The sequence below is a fragment of the Lichenostomus cassidix genome, chromosome 27, assembly GCF_008360975.1.
Source record: "Lichenostomus cassidix isolate B80296 chromosome 27, HeHo_3.0, whole genome shotgun sequence".
NCBI lineage: Eukaryota > Metazoa > Chordata > Aves > Passeriformes > Meliphagidae > Lichenostomus > Lichenostomus cassidix.
In genome coordinates, this window is record NC_139507.1 from 2,325,857 (window position 1) to 2,345,079 (window position 19,223).

At 45.9% G+C, this 19,223-nt stretch overlaps 2 protein-coding genes across 5 annotated transcripts; both read right to left on the minus strand.

The window, feature by feature from the left end:
- Positions 1 to 5,743: 5,743 nt before the first annotated feature.
- LOC146426521 (olfactory receptor 10C1-like) lies at positions 5,744 to 8,325 on the minus strand. The gene is made up of 2 exons (XM_085083314.1): positions 6,319 to 8,325; positions 5,744 to 5,825 (listed from the first exon to the last, which is right to left on the minus strand). The coding sequence occupies exons 1-2, from the start codon at positions 7,245 to 7,247 to the stop codon at positions 5,744 to 5,746; spliced, it is 1,011 nt and encodes a 336-aa protein (XP_084939440.1). The 5' UTR covers positions 7,248 to 8,325.
- A 626-nt stretch (positions 8,326 to 8,951) lies between these two features.
- LOC146426522 (ubiquitin carboxyl-terminal hydrolase 17-like protein 18) lies at positions 8,952 to 18,464 on the minus strand. 4 transcript variants are annotated; one of them, XM_085083559.1, is made up of 13 exons: positions 18,304 to 18,464; positions 15,174 to 15,374; positions 14,670 to 14,780; positions 14,492 to 14,594; positions 14,282 to 14,349; positions 14,056 to 14,126; positions 13,434 to 13,516; positions 13,076 to 13,187; positions 12,640 to 12,780; positions 12,310 to 12,410; positions 11,446 to 11,584; positions 10,252 to 11,142; positions 8,952 to 9,242 (listed from the first exon to the last, which is right to left on the minus strand). In XM_085083559.1, the coding sequence occupies exons 1-13, from the start codon at positions 18,347 to 18,349 to the stop codon at positions 9,234 to 9,236; spliced, it is 2,076 nt and encodes a 691-aa protein (XP_084939685.1). In that variant the 5' UTR covers positions 18,350 to 18,464; the 3' UTR covers positions 8,952 to 9,233. The 4 variants fall into 4 exon arrangements, with proteins under 4 accessions (XP_084939685.1, XP_084939683.1, XP_084939684.1 ...); XM_085083557.1 differs by lacking the exon at positions 8,952 to 9,242 and adding an exon at positions 15,931 to 16,043 and having other exon boundaries at positions 9,254 to 11,142; XM_085083558.1 differs by lacking the exons at positions 8,952 to 9,242; positions 18,304 to 18,464 and adding exons at positions 15,931 to 16,043; positions 16,871 to 17,170 and having other exon boundaries at positions 9,254 to 11,142.
- Positions 18,465 to 19,223: the final 759 nt, after the last annotated feature.

The following is a 19,223-nucleotide window of genomic DNA, read 5'->3' on the forward strand; positions in this document are numbered from 1 at the left end:
AGTCTTATCACACTATTTTCCACTACCAATGAATTTTCCAGCTGTATACAAAGCCATGTTCAGAAATGCCTCCAGCAGTGCTTGTGCTCAGTTCTGCAAGTCTGCTGAACTAACCCCACACACACACAGCCTCCCTCAGCCCTTCCTTCCACCCAGCAGCTCTGGCAGTTGCCATTCCTGTCTCTCCAGGAGGTGCCTGCAGCACAAATCCAGGCTGCTGCTTCCATCTGCTGCCTGCAGCGTTCACTGCAAGCTCCTCCTAGCCTGTGAGCTACAGGAACAGCAGCAGTTTGAAGCAATCCTCCCAGCCCTGTTGCTCTGGGGTTACTCAGCAAAAAGGAGAACTTCAGCAGAATTTACACTGTGGATGTCCCAGATCAAAGATGATGTTTCACTGCTGTCAGACATCAGGAAACTCTTGGTGACAGCGTGTGACTGAATGAACCTGAGGAGGAGGTTTGGCCTGAATGATCTGCTCCCTAGACCTGCTGGCCACGTTTCTTGTGATCCAAACCAGGATGAAATTGGCCTTGTGGGCTGCATTGCCAAGTCATGTTGAGCTTCCCCACCCCCAAAACCTCCACATCTTCCTCCTCAGCTTAGTGTCAATTCATTCTTCACTCAGCCTATTCCTGTGCTAGGGATTGCCCTGAGCCACATGTGGGTCACACTTGGCCTTGTTGATGATAAGATTGGCACAGACTCATCTCCCAGGCCTGCCAAGGTCCCTCTGTACAGCTCAATGCCAGACTCAGCCCCAAAAATGCACAACTGCCTCACACTGGGGAGTCCAGGGCTGAACACAGCACCCCAGGTGTGTCCTCATCAGCACTGAGCTCAGGGCAAGGATCACCTTTCCTGACCTGCTCTGCAGCTGGACAACGAACTATTGACCACAATTCTGTGAGTGTGACCATCCAGCCACCTCCTCACACAGCAAGTGATCCACAAAGTCATCCCTCCATCCCTCCTTCCATCCATCCATCCACTCACCCATCCATCATCCATCATCCCTCTATCCATCCTTCCAACCATCCATCATCCATCCATCCTTCCATCCTTCCAACCATCCATCCATCCATCCCTCCATCCATCCATCCATCCATCCTCCCATCCATCCTCTCCAGTTTAGAGACCAGGGTGTCAAATGTTTTGCACAAGTCCAGGTAGCTGATGTCTGTTGCCCTTCCCTAGCTCACCACTGCTGTCACCCCCTCAGAGAAGGCTGATACATTTGTCAGGCACTATTTGCCTTTAGAGAAGCCCTGCTGGCTGTCACTGATCACCTCATTATTTTCCACATACCTTAGCACAGTTGGCAGGAGCTCCACAATTTTACCAGCCATTGAGGTGAGACTGACTGGCCTGTAGTTCCCTGCGTCTTCCTAATATCCCTTTTGTAGTATTTGGGTTATGTTTCCCCTTTTCCAGTCCATGGGAACTACACCAGACTGCTGCAGCTTTCCAGATGTGAGGCACAGTAGTTTGGACACTTCCTCAGTCAGTTCCCTCAGGACCCACATCTTGGCAGACCCCACAGACATGTGAACCTTCAGGTTTCATAAATGTTCAAACCCAGATTTACTCTACAGCAGGCAGTTCTTCATCCCCCTAATCCCTGCTTTCACCTTCTGCAGCTCATGGTGTGTCTGGAACACTTGCAGGTGAAGAAAGAGGCAAAAACAATTGTTGGGTACCTTAGCCTTCTCCACATCCTGGGTAACCAGGTTTCTCATATCCTTCCTGACAGGATTCACATCATCCCTGGTCTTTCTTTTATTGCTGCTGTTCCTATAGAAGCTTTTTTTTGTTACCCTTGATGTCCTTGGCCAAATTTAGGTTTTTCCACTGCTTTAGTAAATATGCCCAGATGAATCCTACAGCCTCCTATGGTCAAATTCATCAAAGACCCTTTGTTGCTGTCTTCCCAGGCAAATGTGGAGGAACTTTCCAATGTGATGACCTCATAAAGCTGGAATAGACTGTTCTGTAGGACAGATCACACTTTCCCCCATACACACTTCTTGCTCTGTGCACTTAGGCATTCACTTGTTAATTCAGGCAACCAGGACCTCTTTTGTCTTCCTGGTCACCTCTGACATGGAGTGTGTTTAAGGCTGTTTTCCTGATCTGCACCTAAGAGTTTGGTAAGAGTTTTCTCCACACAGCAAAACATCAGAAGGAGCACACTGTAGGTGTACACTGAAAATGGTGTGTGTGGTTATCAACAGAGCAGAGCACAGATGGTGTTGACTTCCATAGTTCCTTTGCTGAACAAAACCTTGATATCAGTAAGTTTTAATCCACTGTAATTTTTTAAGGTGTTAGGAGGAAAAGGAGGAACCAAGGCATGGAAGAGGTTTGTTAATCTCTGGCCAGAGGAAAACCAGACCTCTCAGGATGCAGAGGCATGTTGGCCTCAGGAACCCAAAGCAATGTCCTGACAGCCCCTGGAGCTGTTCTGAAGTTTATAGAAAATCCAAACTCAGTCCAGCTCTGCTGTTACAAGGGTGTAGCATCACAAGGGTGCAGTGCTCCCAGTCCCATCTAGATTTGTATAGATGTGATCCTGCCACTCCTTCAGAAAATGAAATATTTGTGTTTACTAAAAAGCTAAGAGCAATTAGCTGGAGCTAACAAGGACTTCTGCAATTAGACTCACCCCTGAGGTTAAGAACTTTCCTAGCTGGTGATTCTCTCCTCAATTCTCTACAGCCCAATATCTCCCTCAGGAGGGACTCAGTAAACACAAAGGCCTAGTTAAAACTTGGTGAAACTCTAATGCCTTGGGGTGAATGCACTCAGTGTGTTGGAAAAAACTTCATTGAGGAGAGGGAATAGGAAGCAAGGGACTTGAGCAGGGCACAGGGGAAGAGCTGGAGAAACTGCAAGTCAGAGGTAAATTCAAGATATTTATAATATCAGTGACTGAAGACTGACATGCTGCAGTTAGTTCCTGATCTCTCCCAATTTTTAAGGTCAAAATAATCTGCTCAGTATCATGAGAATAACTGTCTTGTTTCAGAGCAGATTTGCTGTGAGACCTGAAGCATTATACCTGTGATGTCCAGGGCTGGTGACAAAGGTCAGTTCTGTGAGAAAGGCAAAGGAGGGTCTGCAAGGTCACAGAATCACAGAAAATCCTGAGCTGGAAGGAACCTGTCAGGATCATCCAGTCCAGCTCCTGGCCCTGCACAGGACACCCCAAGGATCACAACATGTGTCTGAGAGCATTGTCCAGACACTTCCTGAGCTCAGACAGACTTGGTGCTGAGCTCACTTCCCTGGGGCAGACTGTTCCAGTGCCCAGCCACCCTCTGGGTGAGAAGGTTTTTCTTGGTATCCAACCTAAAGCTCCCCTTACTCAGCTTCATGCCATTTCCTGAAGCCCTGTCACTGGTCATGAGAGTGAAGAGATCACTGCCTGCCCCTCTGCTGCCCCTCAGGAAGATGCTGAAGAGCACAGTGAGGTCTGACCTGAGTCTCCTCTCCTCCAGACCAGATGCCCTGTCATAGAGGGCTGCAGGGTCAAAGAAACCTCTCCATAGGAGTGACATCCATGATCCCAAATGGTGTCAGTGCCCAGCTGAGGCCTTCAAAGGTGGTGAGGTGACTGGAATGTCCCTCTGCTGAGGACAGGCTGACAAAGCTGGGTCTGGTCAGCCTTAAGAAGACTGAGAGGAGATCTTATCAACAAGTATCAGCATCTTCAGGGAGGCTGTGCAGCAGGGCATTTCCCCCCACAGGAGCTGATCTGTTGTTTGTTAACTGGGCAGATAATTCAAACAGGACAAGCTCTCCTGTAGGGAGTTATTTTGGTAAATAAATAACTGCTCTGGCACCTCCCAACTGCCCAAAAACATTTTATTGCAGTGAGATCTGAAAGATAAGCTGGATTTCAGACAGACAGACATATCACTTCAGGAACTTTATAAAAGCTACACCAAGCCTTCACAAAGCAGGAATCTGTACATTCCATGGAAATGTGTGGAGTTTCTCCTGGGAGTAGGGATGCTGCTTTGTGGTTATTCCCCTGGGGTTAAGTGAAGGAATCTGCACATTATCATCATTTTAGTGGTAAATTGACTCCTAATCAATTCTATTTCTTTTGCTCACTTCAGTGTAGGTACCTTGATACAGTGCACTGGTTTATGTTGTGCTGTAATCTATTACTGGTTCTTTAGGTTTATATATAATGTAGTAAGTACTAGTAGTTCTTTAGGTTTATAATTAATGTACTAAGTAATTCTGATTACAATCTTTCATCTGTTCTCTCATGTCTGTTTAATAAATAATCCATTTTTATAATTGGACCTGATTTGCCATCATTAAAACTTGCAGGCCAGAGTGATTCCTTACATTTAAACTTGCCAGAATCTGGGGCTGAGGCAGGACTTGTCTGAAGATTCCACTCACCCTGCTGGATGGTTAGACCAAGCTCTGCCCAGGATGAAAGGCACCAGGCAGAAACTGCTGCACAGGAAATTCCACCTGAATATCAGGAAGAATTTCCTGCATGTTTGAGATATTAATACAAGTTTGCCTTCAGGCTGTTGAGTCAAGCCTGGAGAAGGAGATGCCAAGCTATATGCATGTGGTTTATCTTTATCTCGTGGCAGTTTGGGCAATAAATATTAATCATTTGGAATGTAATCTGACTCCAGATCCTGTTTGCAGGTGTTTACAAACACACTGTGTGGCTGAATTCCCACCACAGCCAAAACTCATCAATCCATGCAGTTAATGGGATTTGGTGACCAAATCTGCTGTGAAAGTGTAGCTGTCATCTGTAGTCCACAGGGACAACTTCAAATGGAGACATCTGGCCAATATAATGACTAAATAAAAATGTTCAGCATCAATTTACATGCCCAGGAGTTCTGTATCTTCCAAATGCCATTCCAAACAACAAGTGTCTCTTACAGCAGTTGTAGCTCCCATGTATGTCAGAAATGTCACACCTAATCAGTTGGGAATCCATGCTAATAATCACTTGATAGATGTTGAAATCATCATTCACAGAGTACATGTGATAAGTCCAAGGTGAAATAAATTGTTCCTGAAGAACAGAATTTCTAAATTAAAATTATTAAAACCTCTATTTGTTTGTGTTTAACAACTACCACTGAATCACTCCTACTTACCTTTGGTACAGTGAAAGTAAAGATATCATTAAAACAACAACCTTTGCCCTCCATTATAAGAAAACAATTAAACATCCCCTCAGTATAAATCCTTCAAGTCATATGGTACATTATTTTCTAATTACATCAACAGTGATATAAAATATATCTCAAATGTGCCTTTATGTTTTAAATCAGAGATGAGATTTGGAAATATGATAAATTAAATCTCTTATAGGTGGTTCATTTTCTTTTTTAATTAATGCTTAAAAATATCATACACTTTTCAGTTTTGATTAATTTTTTTGGTACAAATTAAGACATTTTTAGAAACAAACATGTTAAGCTTCTGCAAAGAGTTAAACCTTATCATTTTTCTGTGGAATTACAAACTCACAAGACAAAAAATTCATATGACATCAAATTAAGAACACCATACTTTTATGATGTTTATATTTACAATTAGTTCCAGCAATGAAGGATTGACTTAAGGAGTAATTCATGTCCTTAACTTCCCAATATCATTTAAGTTTTGAGGATTTAATATAAAGAATTTTATTAACAGTTACAGAGCATTACAGTGGTCAGGTTCTTCAAATGTAAAAAATTTCAGTATAGACTTAGTATAACATGTTTAAAACAATGACTCTAAAATTAAAGAAATATCTTTGGGGCAGTGGAGCAGGAATGCAATTTTGCACACTTTTTTTTTCCCCCAATAACAATCTCAGAATTAATAATTAGTACTCACTAATTTCCTGGGCTCCATATTATAGCTGGAATTATGTCCTCTCCTTTTCCCACACAAATTTACTACACATTTTCAGGAAATAAATGCAAACTGATGAAAACTTACTCTTCTCAGTTCTTTCAGTCTCCCGAATATTACTATTTTGTTCACAAAGTCAGAAGAAATTTAAAACACGATTTTAAAGTTTCTGAAAAATAGCAAGGAGAAACAAAAGAGGGGGAAAAAAGGTTTATTTATTTATTTAAGATTTTCTCAAGTAGGTGGAAGAAGTTTCCTCCCAAAATCTTAACACAGCTTCTAACACTCAGCTGAAAATCTCCATTCTTCTCCCTCTTTCCTCCCCAAAAGCTAAAGTATTCTTGGGAATTAACTGGAAATTAATTTAGAGTGAAAAATACCACTACAGACACCTGAAACAATGCAAATATTCTATTTAATTTCCACGCTAAACGAATTTTTCTCCATTTTTTCCTCAGGGCTCCCTTCACCTCCTTATTCCTCAAACTATAAATAAGAGGATTCATTAAAGGAGTCACCACAGAGTAAGAAAGTGAGAGGAACTTATCAACAGAGGCACAGTAGGTGTATTTTGGCCTCAAATACATGGAGCCTGCAGTGCCATAAAAAAGAGTCACCACTAAGAGGTGTGAGGAGCAAGTGGAAAACGCTTTCTGCTGGTTTTCAGCTGATGCCATCTGGAGAATGGTGGAAATTATGCGAATATACGAATAAAGGACCAGTAGGAAAGGACTCAAAATAGCAAAAACAGCCACCACAATGACTTGGATTTCCCTTGGGAAAGTGTTGCCACACAGCAGGTCCAGGAGGGGTTGAATCTCACAGAAGAAGTGGTTGATGGCAGAACCACACAGGGGGGAGCTGAAGGTGATGGTTGTGTGCACTAAGCCCACAGCAGTTCCACAAATGTAACTTCCAAAAATCAGATTTTTGCAGACCCTGCTGCTCATGATCACTGGGTAATGCAAGGGGTAGCAAATTGCCATGCAGCGATCAAGTGCCATGGCAGCCAAGAGAAAACACTCAGCAACTCCAAAGAAAAGGAAGAAAAACATTTGCATTGCGCATCTTGTCTTGGAAATACTGACTATCCCCACCAGCAGGTTCTCCAGAATAGTTGGGATAATGACTGACAGATAGCAGATATCCAAACAGGACAGTTGGGTGAGGAAGAAATACATCGGGGTATGAAGGGTGTTATCATCATTTACTGTGAAAGCTATCACTGTGTTAGCCAGCAAGGTGAGAATATAAAGAGATAATAAAACTACAAAGAGCAAAGGTTGCAAATGGGATATTTCAGAAAAACCCAGGAGTCTGAATTCACTCACTTCACTGAGGTTCCCAAAAATCATCCTTTCTTGGTACAAAGTCGAGCTCTCTTCGGTCAGTGTTCAGCAGCTGATGAAGTTGCAAACAGCCTGGAAAATCTGCAATCAAAATACAACTGCTTGATTGAATAGACAAAAGGATTACTGATATTTAGAAACTGTTCAGATTTTGAAAAGGTTGTCTGAACAGATTATAAAAGTTTCTAAAGAGAATATGGTGGTCTTATGCATACACTTTTTTCTCTATTTCTGACTGAAATAGCATTCTTCTTCTCTCATAGCATTGCTTTAAAAGTTTGCACATTTACTGCTCTCTCCAAATGCTCAGCTACCATTTTTACCCTGTAGAACAAGAAAAAAAAATATAGCAGATATCTTTTTATGGACTAATGAGTTCAAGTTCCAATGTCATCAGCAGCAACATTTGAATATAACAAAGATAATTTCTCTGTTACCTTTTGTAGAGTGTGGTGGAAGAAGAGGAAGGGAAAAAACCCTACATTATGAGGTCTCCAGGAAAGCATTCTACTGTGAGCTCTCTGCAGTGAAGCAGGAGAGACGCTTCTCCACAGTGCTTTATACTATATATATATATATTTATAAAGTCCACTGAGACTGGCTGGTGCTGATTGGAGCAATAAGGAGCAGTTGTTAGAGGTTGGCTAAATGTGATGCATGTTTATTAGTTGACTCACAGACACCTCTCGTTTTAGATAACTTGGAAAGCATTTCTATATAAACTCAGATATCCTACTGCAAAATTCAGATCTGCTTTTTACTTTGGAGTAATTATTATTACTTCATAATGCAGCCAAATTAATGACAGAGTTGTCACATGAGCTTACCATGCTTATGCTTTCTCAACAAAGGTGAAGGTGAAGCAAAGATGCAGACCAGATTCATTTGGGGATAAGAGACATAAGATTCGCTGCTTACCAATCTTCATTTTTATTGTATCCTATTAAAAGGTTTTTTTATTTGGCTGTTGTTGGGTTTATCATGTGATTTCTTATTCAGATCCATTAGCAACCCTGCATTGTCTCTGTCAATGCCAAAGAGATTGATGTCCATCTTTCCCAACCAAAGGGTTGTGTAAATTTAGTGTGAATTTGGTCTGTTAACTGGCAAGACATTTCAATCAGGCACTATTCATTGAAACAAACTTCAGTTAAACCCATATCAGAGTAAATCTGCATCCAGGCTTGACTATCCCCAGGTCTGACTGTGACTGCTCGAGCTCCTCCTGGCCCCTCCTGACCAGAACAGAGCCCATGGACTTAGATTTTTGTCACTAGATATTGGCTGTTTAAAAGAGTACAGAAAAATTCCCCATGTAATGTTCAGGAGATTTGGATCAAAGTGCAGTCAGAGACAAAAGCAATTTTTCCCAGAAATCTGAGGGTTATATTTTATTAAAAGTTGAATTACTGGCTGATATTCACATTTCCAGTGTTAAGACATCTCATTCAGTCTGATCCTTTTTCACCTAGCCTTAGACCTGCCTTTGCCCACTTTTATCTTTTATCATGTACTCCTTGTAGAGTGACCTCTGCATCACAGTCCTACTCTGTGAACAGCAGACAGAAAGTGATCATTTGAGGACCACCAGCGATCCTCAAAAGACCCCTACTCTAATGTAAACAAGCTCCAAGAAATTATTTTAATATGTAAATGAATTTGCAGAACCTTTTAACACATAGGTATGAGTTTGGGGAAATGTAATGAATGTGTGTAAGTTACACAGAGTTAACCTAGTCTGTTAGCTAGGTGTGGTGTGTGCAGTTGGAGGATATCCCCTGCCATGCCCAGCACTGAAATAAAGTAATGCCACTCTCTGATACTAAAATCACAGTGTTAAAGAGTTTTATTCCTGACTTTCGGTAACAAAAGCACGATTCTGAAATCTGCTGAGGTGATACTCTGCAGAACTGGAGTCCACTGACTGTTTGCCTGCTTCAGTTTGGGGATTTTTCCATCATTTTATTCTGCTTGCCACATGAGAACATTCCTTCATCGTACCTACGGTGAAGATAAATGATTTTCCCTGTTGATGTCCAGATCATCACAATTACAAGTTCTACTGAGTTATCAGATGATATCCATTCATCTTAGAGTTGCACTATCCCAGTGGGGTATGTAGGGATTGGGGAGCAGAACAAACAAAGCCATTTGTGACTCTGTTGAAGAGGAACCCTAGACAAAGGAGAGTGCATTAATCCACTCCCCACATGTACTTTGGGATAAAATTGCCCAATATTTTTGTTTGCTAAAATGCATAAATAGTGAAAAGTTTTGAAAGAGCATGGGCATGTTTAGAGGAGCAATGCCAGTGCTGGAATAAACTAATGGATGTTTTCTAATACTAGAAGTACTATTAGAGAGCTTGATTTATCCTGATGTTTTCAGTGACAGTGAAATGACAGCTGTATGATAGTTTGGTCAAGCTGATCTCAGCATTCTTAAACACTAAAAACAGGAGAGCCTCCTTGCTCAGTCTTATCACTGATCAACAGCCCCTCCTTGCTCAAGCCATTCCTGGTAAGTTGTAAACAAGACACATCAGGAGCTGCTGTATCCCTGCTTAGGCACAGCAGTTTTAGCAAAGCTCCCTGAGCAACAGCTGGCTCAGAGTCCATCCCTTCATCCTATAAAATGTCCACTATAAAAAGTCCATTATAAAATAGACAGACTTCTAACAACACCCCCCTTCTCAGAGTGTGTGTGGAGATTCCTCCCATGAATGGACACACCTGTCAAGGTTACTCCTTGAGACTGAGAAAAAGACAGTTGTCTAGGCCTGTTGGCAAGGGTGGGTAATACCAATCTCTGCTTAATATTTATTTTTCTAGCTTGAATACGATTGCTTCAATATTGCTCCCAAATATTGCACTGTATTAGTAGCTATAACAATCTCCACTGTGGAATAAATAATTCTGACTAAAGCCTTTTAGTCCAATGATCAGCATCATCATCCATTTAAATAAATTGTTCACTCATGTCTGCGAAAGTGTATAGAAAGCAAGGACACCTTTGCTAACAAACGTAGTGCAAATCTTCCATTCTGCTTGAGCCAGGGCCATAATGTGACCCCAACACTCCCAGGGTGTCCTGAGTGCATGTCCAACAGGCATCTCTGGGGCATGGAGAGCCTCCTCTTCCTCACTGAAGGGTGCTGGTCTGTGAATTGCACAAAGCGGCTGCGGAGATCATAGCCCAGCTGGGAGGATGTTCTCTGCTTGCTCAGCCTTGGTCGGGTTTGCTTCCGAGCAGCCCTGAGCATGGGAGGCTGCCTGGATCTGGTGTTGGAGGGCCCTGCAACTGCATTATCCACCGGGGCTTTGTCACAATGTGGAGGACTTGTTCTCTCCCTCTTCCTCCTGCTCAGTGAGAGCTGGCAGCCTGTGCACTGCACAAACCGCAGGCAGAGATCGTAGCCCCGCCGCGGAGATCTTCTGTGCTCTCTCAGCCTTGGTCTGGTTTGCTCCCGAGCAACCCTGAGCATGGCAGCCTGCTTGAATCTGCTGCTGCAGGGCCCTGGGGCTGCTCTGTGCATAGGGGTTTGGTCACGGCGAGGAGGAGTTGTTCTGTGCCTCCTCCTCCCCCTGGCTGAGGGGCGATAGTCGGAGTGCTGCACAAAGCGGCTGCGCAGGTTGTAGCCGCCGCGCACCGCTCTGCTCAGCTCTCTCTGCCTCAGCACGGGCTGCTCCTGAGCAGCCCTGGGGGAAGAAGCCCACTGGAAGCTCCTGTTGGAAGTCCCTGAAGCTGCAGCCTCCCTGGGAATGTGGCCACAGCTTGAAGGGCCAGTTCTCCTTCCTGCAGAGTGGTCACAGTCCATGGTGTCCCCAGAGCAGCTGTAGGCATTCCTGCCCCACAGGTGAGTTCTGCTCCAGGCCTGCTCCCTGCCAGTGTCTTCCATGTCCTGCAAAGAAAGCTGTGGAGAGTTCCTGCCCTTTTCTCCTGAAAGGATCACAGTCAGTGGGGAACCCCCAGAAGTTCTGGGAGGGGACATTTTGGAGCCTTCCAAAGGCTCTTCTGAAGGGCTACCAAGGCCAAAAGGCCAAAGGCACACAAACAGGATGCATCCAGGTGGGAAGCTTTGAGAGGAAGCAGCATTGTGGATGTGAAGAATGCTGCAGTGTGGGAGGGGAAAAGGAGAAATGCTGAGATCCTGGAAAGAAATCCACTGCTCCTCTGGTGCCCCAACCCACCTCCCCAGAGTTACCTTAGTCCTACGAGGCAAACCCTGCTGGCCTATAGAAGCCATCTGCTTGCTTCTGGCTGCCCACTGATGGAGGAAGGAAGGGGCATATGGTGGTCCCAGGGAGGAAGAAGTTCTTTCTCCAATTTTCAGATCAGAGCATCTGGAGGGAAAAAAAGAGTGATCTCAGTTTAAGGCTGTTGTTGCAACCTCCTCTGGGGTTCAGTCCTTTTCTTCCAGAGGTTTCTGTGACAGAAAGGCTTAACCAAGGGCACTTAATGGAAAATTCAGCTAGGGGGTCTGCTCCCAGCAAAACCTCCTCTTTATACCTTCTACAATCTCCATTTCATAAATTCACAACTTGTTTGAGTTGGAAGGAACCTTAAAGCTCCTTCTGTTCCACCTCCCTGTCAGGGGCAGGAATACCTTACCAGGTTTCTCCAAGCTCTGTCCAACCTGGCCTTGAACTTGTAGGGATGAGGCACCCACAGCTTCTCTGGGCAACATGTGCCATTGTCTCACCACCCTTACACTGAAGCATATTTTCCTAATATCTACTGTAAACCTGCCCTCTGCCAGCTGAAAACTGATACACTTCATCCTGTCCAACTCTCCCTGACAAAGAGTCCCTCCCCATCTTTCCTGGAAGGCCCTTTTAAGTTCTCTCCTTCTTCTCTACATAAATCCAGCATCAGAGAGCAGACAGGTAGCAGGTTACATCAGGGCAGCAGCCTGAAGGACAGACATGGGGTAGTACAGATTTCACAGCACTGAATGATGCAGGGAGTAATTGCATTTGATGGGAAAAACAGTCAGGAGCATGGGAAACAGAACAACAAACAAGGAAAAGGAAACATCTTCTGAACACATGTGAATCCAGGTTATTACCTGGCATAAAACAGCAGGTAGGCTTGCTGCCTGAGAGCTATGTCAATGCAACGAAGCTCCACAGACTCATCATCCATCTGGTACCACAGTCCATTGCTGGCCTGTAGAAAAAGGCAAGGATCTCTTGCATCTTGATCTCTTGCATCTTCCTCCCTGCATGGTTTCTCTCCAAAAACACAGGCAGAAAACTACCAAAGAGTATCCAAAACAAATCCAGTCCAGCCCCTAAGGAAACCTTCTGCCCAAAACCTTGGCTGTAAGCAACATTGATGGGAAAGTTTATCTTCCCCAGCACACATTTTTCCCCATTGGAAGGCAGTTGCTGTTTACCTTTGTGTAGCAGAAATAGTGTCCTCCATGGCAGCTGACCCCACTGTGCACCAGGACAGCATACAAGGAGTAAGGGAGTGGTTCTCCATCTGCCTGGGACATGTATGGGCGAAGATCCAAGTACTCAGGATACTCCACAACCTGCAGAGAGATCAAGAAGTGTTCCTGATCTGTGACATGAAATAGCCTACCAAGTCCAGGGGCCAGAGGTGTGTAAATACATCTTTGGGGGTCATGAACAGTTGGTTTTCCATCAAGCAACATGTAATGGTTTGGGTGGCAGGAAACTGTTCTTGGCCAAAGCAGCTCTGTTGGAGAAGAGCTTCTGTCTTCCCAAGGGAATTCTCTCCCCAGAAGGGAACATGACTAACCCAAGCATACTGCTCTAGGAAATCTGCCCCAGGAAGAGAAAGTTGCACACCAGTTGTGTACACACCTTGCTGATCTTCCCACCAGTGAAACAGTCAAACCTTTTCAGACACACTGTGAGAACCTTGGGTGCACAATGGACTGTGAACCTCTTGGAAGCAGCAACATTCTTCTTACACCTTGAAACCAAGCACAGAACCCAGTGCTGAAATGCACCCAATCCTGCCCCAAGGTGGCCAGAAAACCTTTCCCATCCCACACATCCTTTTGCTGTTCTATTCACTATTCTATTCATTGCCATATTTAAAAAAAGCTGCATCTCATTAGTGTGAAGTAAACCTCCATGAGAAGATGACTTCTGCTCAATGACATGCAGCCCCCTCACCCAGGACCTGGTGTTAGGGTGTTCTTTGCAATCATCTTACGTGTCACATTTAAAGCAGTTTTCACCATCCAGGTGCTCAGGTGTCACAAAGTCCTCCAGAGCTGCAGTGAGGGATGAGACTGCCTGGCGGAGTGAGAAATGAGCACACTGAGCTGCAGGAAATTCCCTCACCCAGCATTTCCCAGGAGCTGACAAGAACAGCCCTGTAGCTGATGCTGAAGAGACCCACCATGAACCTGCAAGCAGTGTCTGGGAGGCAGGAAGAGAGTGTGATGCTGAACATTTCCCTGTGTCCCAGGGGCTCCTGGAGCCATCAAAAGCTCTCTCTCTATACTACTGCTCAGTTCAACTAATGATAGTGTGCAGGGGCTTCAGTGGTGAAAACAATCCAGCCCTTCAGCCTGGGAGCCACACAGTTGGGCAAAGTGAAAAAGGATGAGGATATATGGAGGGTGCAGAGGGGATAATGCTGCTTGTCCACCTTAAAGAAAACACCTACAGAGAGAGCAGTGCCACAGCCTCTGCAGCAGGACACCATCCATTCCCCTTCCCACCCACCAAGACCTCTTGTGTTCACAGTCTACGTTTTTAAGACAAATGTTGACTCTGGAAAGCTGTAGGGGCCTTGGGATGTCTTGAAGCACAACTGCAAAGCCTCTTACTTTGATATCCAAAGGGACATCCAGGAAAGCTTCATAGGAATCAGAAATGGCTTTGCAGCTGAAGCAGGTGACTGGAAGGAAAAATCCAAATGCTGAGCAATGGGGAGCTGACTGACACTGCCCATCTACACGTGTCTGTCCCACCAGTCCCAGCACCAACTGTCAGGCACAGGCAGACAGAAGGGCACAGGCAATGTCAAAGAGAGTAACAGCTGTGGAAACATACCTCTGGATCTCAGAAAGCCCCCAAATATTTGATGGACGAGGGTAGTGGATTGAGAAGAGATGTCCAAGCTGGAAACAAGTGGTAAGACAGAGCATTATCTCCTCCAAGAATTTGACTTTGCCTGAAAGCCCTCAGTTTAGGTTTCCTTGATGGGAGCACATCAAGCACAAAGGGCTCAGAACTTTGTAAAGGTAATTTGCTTGTGCTTACTCGCTGCTGGCACTCAGACAAGCTCTCTGCATGGCATTGACAGTACAGGATAAGAAGTCATGGGCATCTTCCTCCCTGCCAGGCTGAAAATGTTCTCCTATGCCTAAGAAAGAAGAAGTTTGTAGTTCTCTCCCACAAGAAGGGAAGAAAACCTGTCAAAGCACCTGGACTGACTTACATCTGAAAACCTTGAGGACAGCCAAAGGCAGGATGGCACTGACAGAGGAATGTAAGACCTTGTTAACATGTGCTTCCATGATGCACATCATGCAGAAGCCTCGCTGGTGACCTGAAGAGGGAGGCAGGGAAGGTCCTTAGGTTAGCAAAATACCCATAGCAGTAGGAAAATCCTCCTCTTCCACTCCCACTCCAGTGTGATACTCCACTCCTCCCAACGTCCCAATGACACCAGGGCATTTTAGCATGCAGAAAATGTTCTTAAAAGGGATCCTAAAGTGACAGAAGTATTCTGTGCAATAAGCCAAGAGGGTTTAACTTGCAGGAATAGAACCTGGAGGTGCCTTCAAGACAGCTGGATAGGACAAGTGGCCTCCAGGCTTGAGTGTTCAAAGCTCATGGGGTTGACAAAGGGCTGCTGTTCTCCTAAATCAAATTCCAGGTTCTGGGAGTTTTGGGGATTTGATTAACAGATATTCAAGGAGATGTTCCTAAAAGTACTCACAGGCCTGGCTGTGCTCTCGGGAGAGCAGGTAGTTGGCCAGAGGGGGGGTGTAGGTCAAGCACTGCAGGACAGCATTGAGGAAGCACGTGTTGCCCACATTGAGGAGCCCTGCTCCAGCACTCTGCCTTTTCTGCCACACCATGCAAATCTTCTCAGGTGGAAAGAGGATCCTTTTTGGAGGAGCCAGTCCCTCAGCTATGACTGCAGAGAAAGTCCATTTGAAAAGAGATGAGGTGATGAACAGAAGCATATTTAAACTTTGAGTTCTCTACACAAGAACTCAGGACAACCAGTTCAAACCTCCAACTCAGTACCAGGGAAAGCCTAGCACTGCCATTGAAATGTACTGGTTTGGAAAAGTCTGTTCCCCTGCTCTACTTTGCCAAGAGTCCAACAAACCCAAACTCTGATTTCTGGGCCTCAGGCTACCTTCCTTTCTCACTAGAGTTGTAGACTGGATTATCAGGTCAAGCTTTCCCTTTTGCTGATTGTAACTTATTGAAAACAAACAAGTCCTGAACACAGAGTTAACTCAAAGGCTGTCAGATGTCTCTATGAGCAATGATATTTCAGTCTTGTACACAGTGGCAGAAGAGAGGCAAAAGACTAATTATAAACAACTGGGTCAGTCTGGCTGCCCTCAGGAAACATCCCAGAGCTCACTCTAGGTTGTGATCACATCATTCTGGGATCTGACCACCAGCCATGTCTGTGGGGATTCCCAAAGTCCAAACCTGCTGGTGAAGCTGTTACTCACAGTAGCTGCTCCCTGTTGTGGCCATTGCCTCTCTCAGGAACAGAAGGCCCAGCTTTGGATGACCAAGGATGTCAGGACATGCTCCAGAAAGAGATCAGTGCCAATCCCATCACCTGATTGCAAAGAAATTACTGCAGCTCACCAAAAGTGTAAAAACTCCAAATAAACACAACCTATAGACCATCAGCCATCAAGAGTTTCAGTGGTGTTTGTACCTCCTGCCCAGCTGCAGGCTCACACCCTTATCATCAGAGACAGAGCCCCAGTTCACAGAAGGTTCAAATGTCCTTTTGAAGTGCTCCAGTGCATGTTACCTCTCTGGCTTTCCCACCTCCTATGCAGCAGTGAGCAGCTTTCAGCCACTGATTTAATTATTGTCTTTGCTGCTCTCCTTTTTCTGTCTCACTCCCTCCTGCAGCACCCAAGGGTCTGACAGGTGCATTTGGGAATTATGAAATCAATCCAGACTCATCCATGGGTTCAGGAGGGATTTTTGGTGGCAACTCCATGGAAAACAGGGATGGAGAGTGAGAGGAGAATCTCAAATTTAGGAACAACAGCTCAACACCCCCTCAATGGAAGCAAATTCCCAAATCTGATACCTGAAAAATGGGATTTTCCATTCTCCAGCAGATCCTGGGCTCTGTGGGAATTAACCTTTTTCCCAACAAAAGGTTGGGAAAAAGACTGACTTTTTGCCACTCTAGCCCAGCCCCTCAGACTACAGTCACCCCCTACTTACCTTTCCTGGGCTATAGTAAAGAAACAAGAACCAGCAAACAGAACTCTAACCTAGCCCACATCTGGGCAGCCCATAAAGGTGTAACAGCTCAGCCTACAGCTAGGAAGGTGTAAACCTTTTATCCTATAAACCCTTTACAGACTTTTAGCCCATATCTCCTTCCTCTAAGACCCATCCCAAGAGCCAAATCATAATCACCTTGGAGAGGATGAAAGTTGAGGAGGACAGTAAACAATAAATTGTTGGAAAAAAGCAGGTCCATGAGTAACCAAGGGAGAAGCTGAGTTGTCCTGAAGGCCAGCTCTGACCAGCCAGCTTTCAGGACAACAAAGCACTGGGCAGGTGAGGTCACAATCACTGGCCAGGTGCCATTCTGTGACAGGGAGCCACACAGGGATGTGTCCCCTTGAGGCCACAGAACCATGTGGTTCCTGGGCACAGAAATCCACAGGCTCCTCTCAGAGGTGGAAGTCAGTGGGACTCCCCTGTGCTGCTGCTGATAGAGAGCTGCTCATCAGCTAATGAGCTCCCACTCCTTCCCCACAGCACAGAGCTGTAAGCAAGCTTGGTCCCAGTTCTGTCTGGAGCACAGGCTGCTGGGGGTTTCTGTTCCACCCTTCCCATGCACAGCACTGTGCCTGTGAGGCTCAGGAAGCAAAGCCCCCAAGCTCTTACAGGTTCATTTCCAATCAATTTGATCTGACCTCGAGGTACAGCCATGGGCTGACCCTGAACTGGCACCACTAGAGTGACCCTTCAGAGTCACACCTTGGCTAGCTCCCAGCCCCAGCCAGCTCCACGTTTACTGCTTCCTCCAGGGCTGGTTAGGGTTTGATCAGACACAGCTTTAGCCAGAGTCCCACTCGGGATGGCTGGAGGCAGTTTTGTTCCTGCCATGTTGGAAATTATGTAACTCCTAAAATTTTTTCATTACTTTAGTCAGTCTTGTTCGCCTTTGCCCCAGGGGAAGGGAATTGAAGTTTCTTTTCAGGGGACTCCTGATGAGCTGAACATCTCAGCAGACTGGGAGTAGCACAGAAGGTACACAAAATATAATGACCATTAATGAACATAAACTCCAAACATCACCCTTGGCATGGTCAGAGACACCTGGTCAGGAGAAGACTGATAAGAGAACCAAGGAATGAGGACCAATTTAGCATTGGAAGTGAAGAAATCCACAACCAATAGGAAACCAAATACTAAGAACTGCGTAACTTGGGACCTGTGAACACTAATCCAATGAATTTCTATGGCTTTTGACCGTAAAAGTATGTGAAAAATCTAGTAAAATTCATGTGGGATGGAATGATTATCTCTGCACAAGCCAGGACATGTGTGGATGGAATGATTTCTGTGGCACATCCTGGCTGAAACAACTTCCTAGTCAGAATAAAGTAACCCTTGATTCTCTAACACTAAAATGTTGTGGGAGTTTCTCTTTCCCCTGCAGTTTCAGTGGCACTCCCACCAGAGGTTTGAGCTGATCCCTCTGAGCTGGGCTGAAGCTGCACCTTTGGGGAGGAAGGTGCACTTCGTTTTGATGCTTCATTAAAATCCCTGCAAGACTGAGACAAAAATCACAGGGTAAGCGACCAAAAAGGCTCTCAACTGCCTCATACAACACAGACTTTGCATTCCGATTGCTCCCTTTTGGCTGGAACACTTCCATTCCATGGTCAGAACGCTGCTCGGCCTGTCTGCAGCCAGCCGCACTCCATGAAGGGCTCAGCCCCGCTCTTGGTCACAGGGCACCCCCGAGGTGACACAAGGGCTGCTGAGCGGGAGCAGAGCGGGACAGAGCGGGAGCAGCCCCGGGCGGGAGGAGGGAGTTGGGATGGAGCTGAGCGAGAGCCGCGGGGCGGGCCGGGCTGGGCAGGCGCTGCGCGGGCAGCCCCGTTGCTATGGTGACGGGGACCTTCCTGCACGCAGCGCGCACGATGGTGTCCTGGGCCGTTCTAGTCAGGCGCTGAGAGGGCAGCCCCGTTGCTATGGTGACTGAGCCGTTCTAGTCAGGCGCGGTGTGGGCAGCCCCGTTGCTATGGTGACGGGGAGATTCATGCAGGAGCTCTCTCAGCTCTCCCCAAGTCCTGATCTTCTCCATCCTTCGCTTCCCACCTCCCTGCCTGCCCGAGAGCATCCCAAGTGCTCCTGATCTTCCCCATCCTGAGCTTCCCCACCCACTGCCTGCCCGAGAGCATCCCAAGTGCTCCTGATCTTCCCTATCCTGAGCTTCCCACCCACTGCCTGCCCGAGAGCATTCCAAGTGCTCCTCATGCCCCATCCTTCCCTTCCCCACCCACTGCCTGCCCCAAGAGCCATTCCTTGGGAGCTGCGAGCCCACAGACTGCAGCTTTCCAGCAGGAGCCTCAGCTCCCAGATGTGCCCAGTACATCTGCTGTAAATCTCCCTCTTACTTTCATTGCTAAATGTAGCAGTCTCAGGACTACTGTGTTTCATCCCAGCGTTTATTTAGCCCTGGTTTTTGTGTTGTACAGTGTGGCTGCCTCAGGGAGGCCCTGTGGTCCCTCCACCTTTCCCTGCCTGGCCT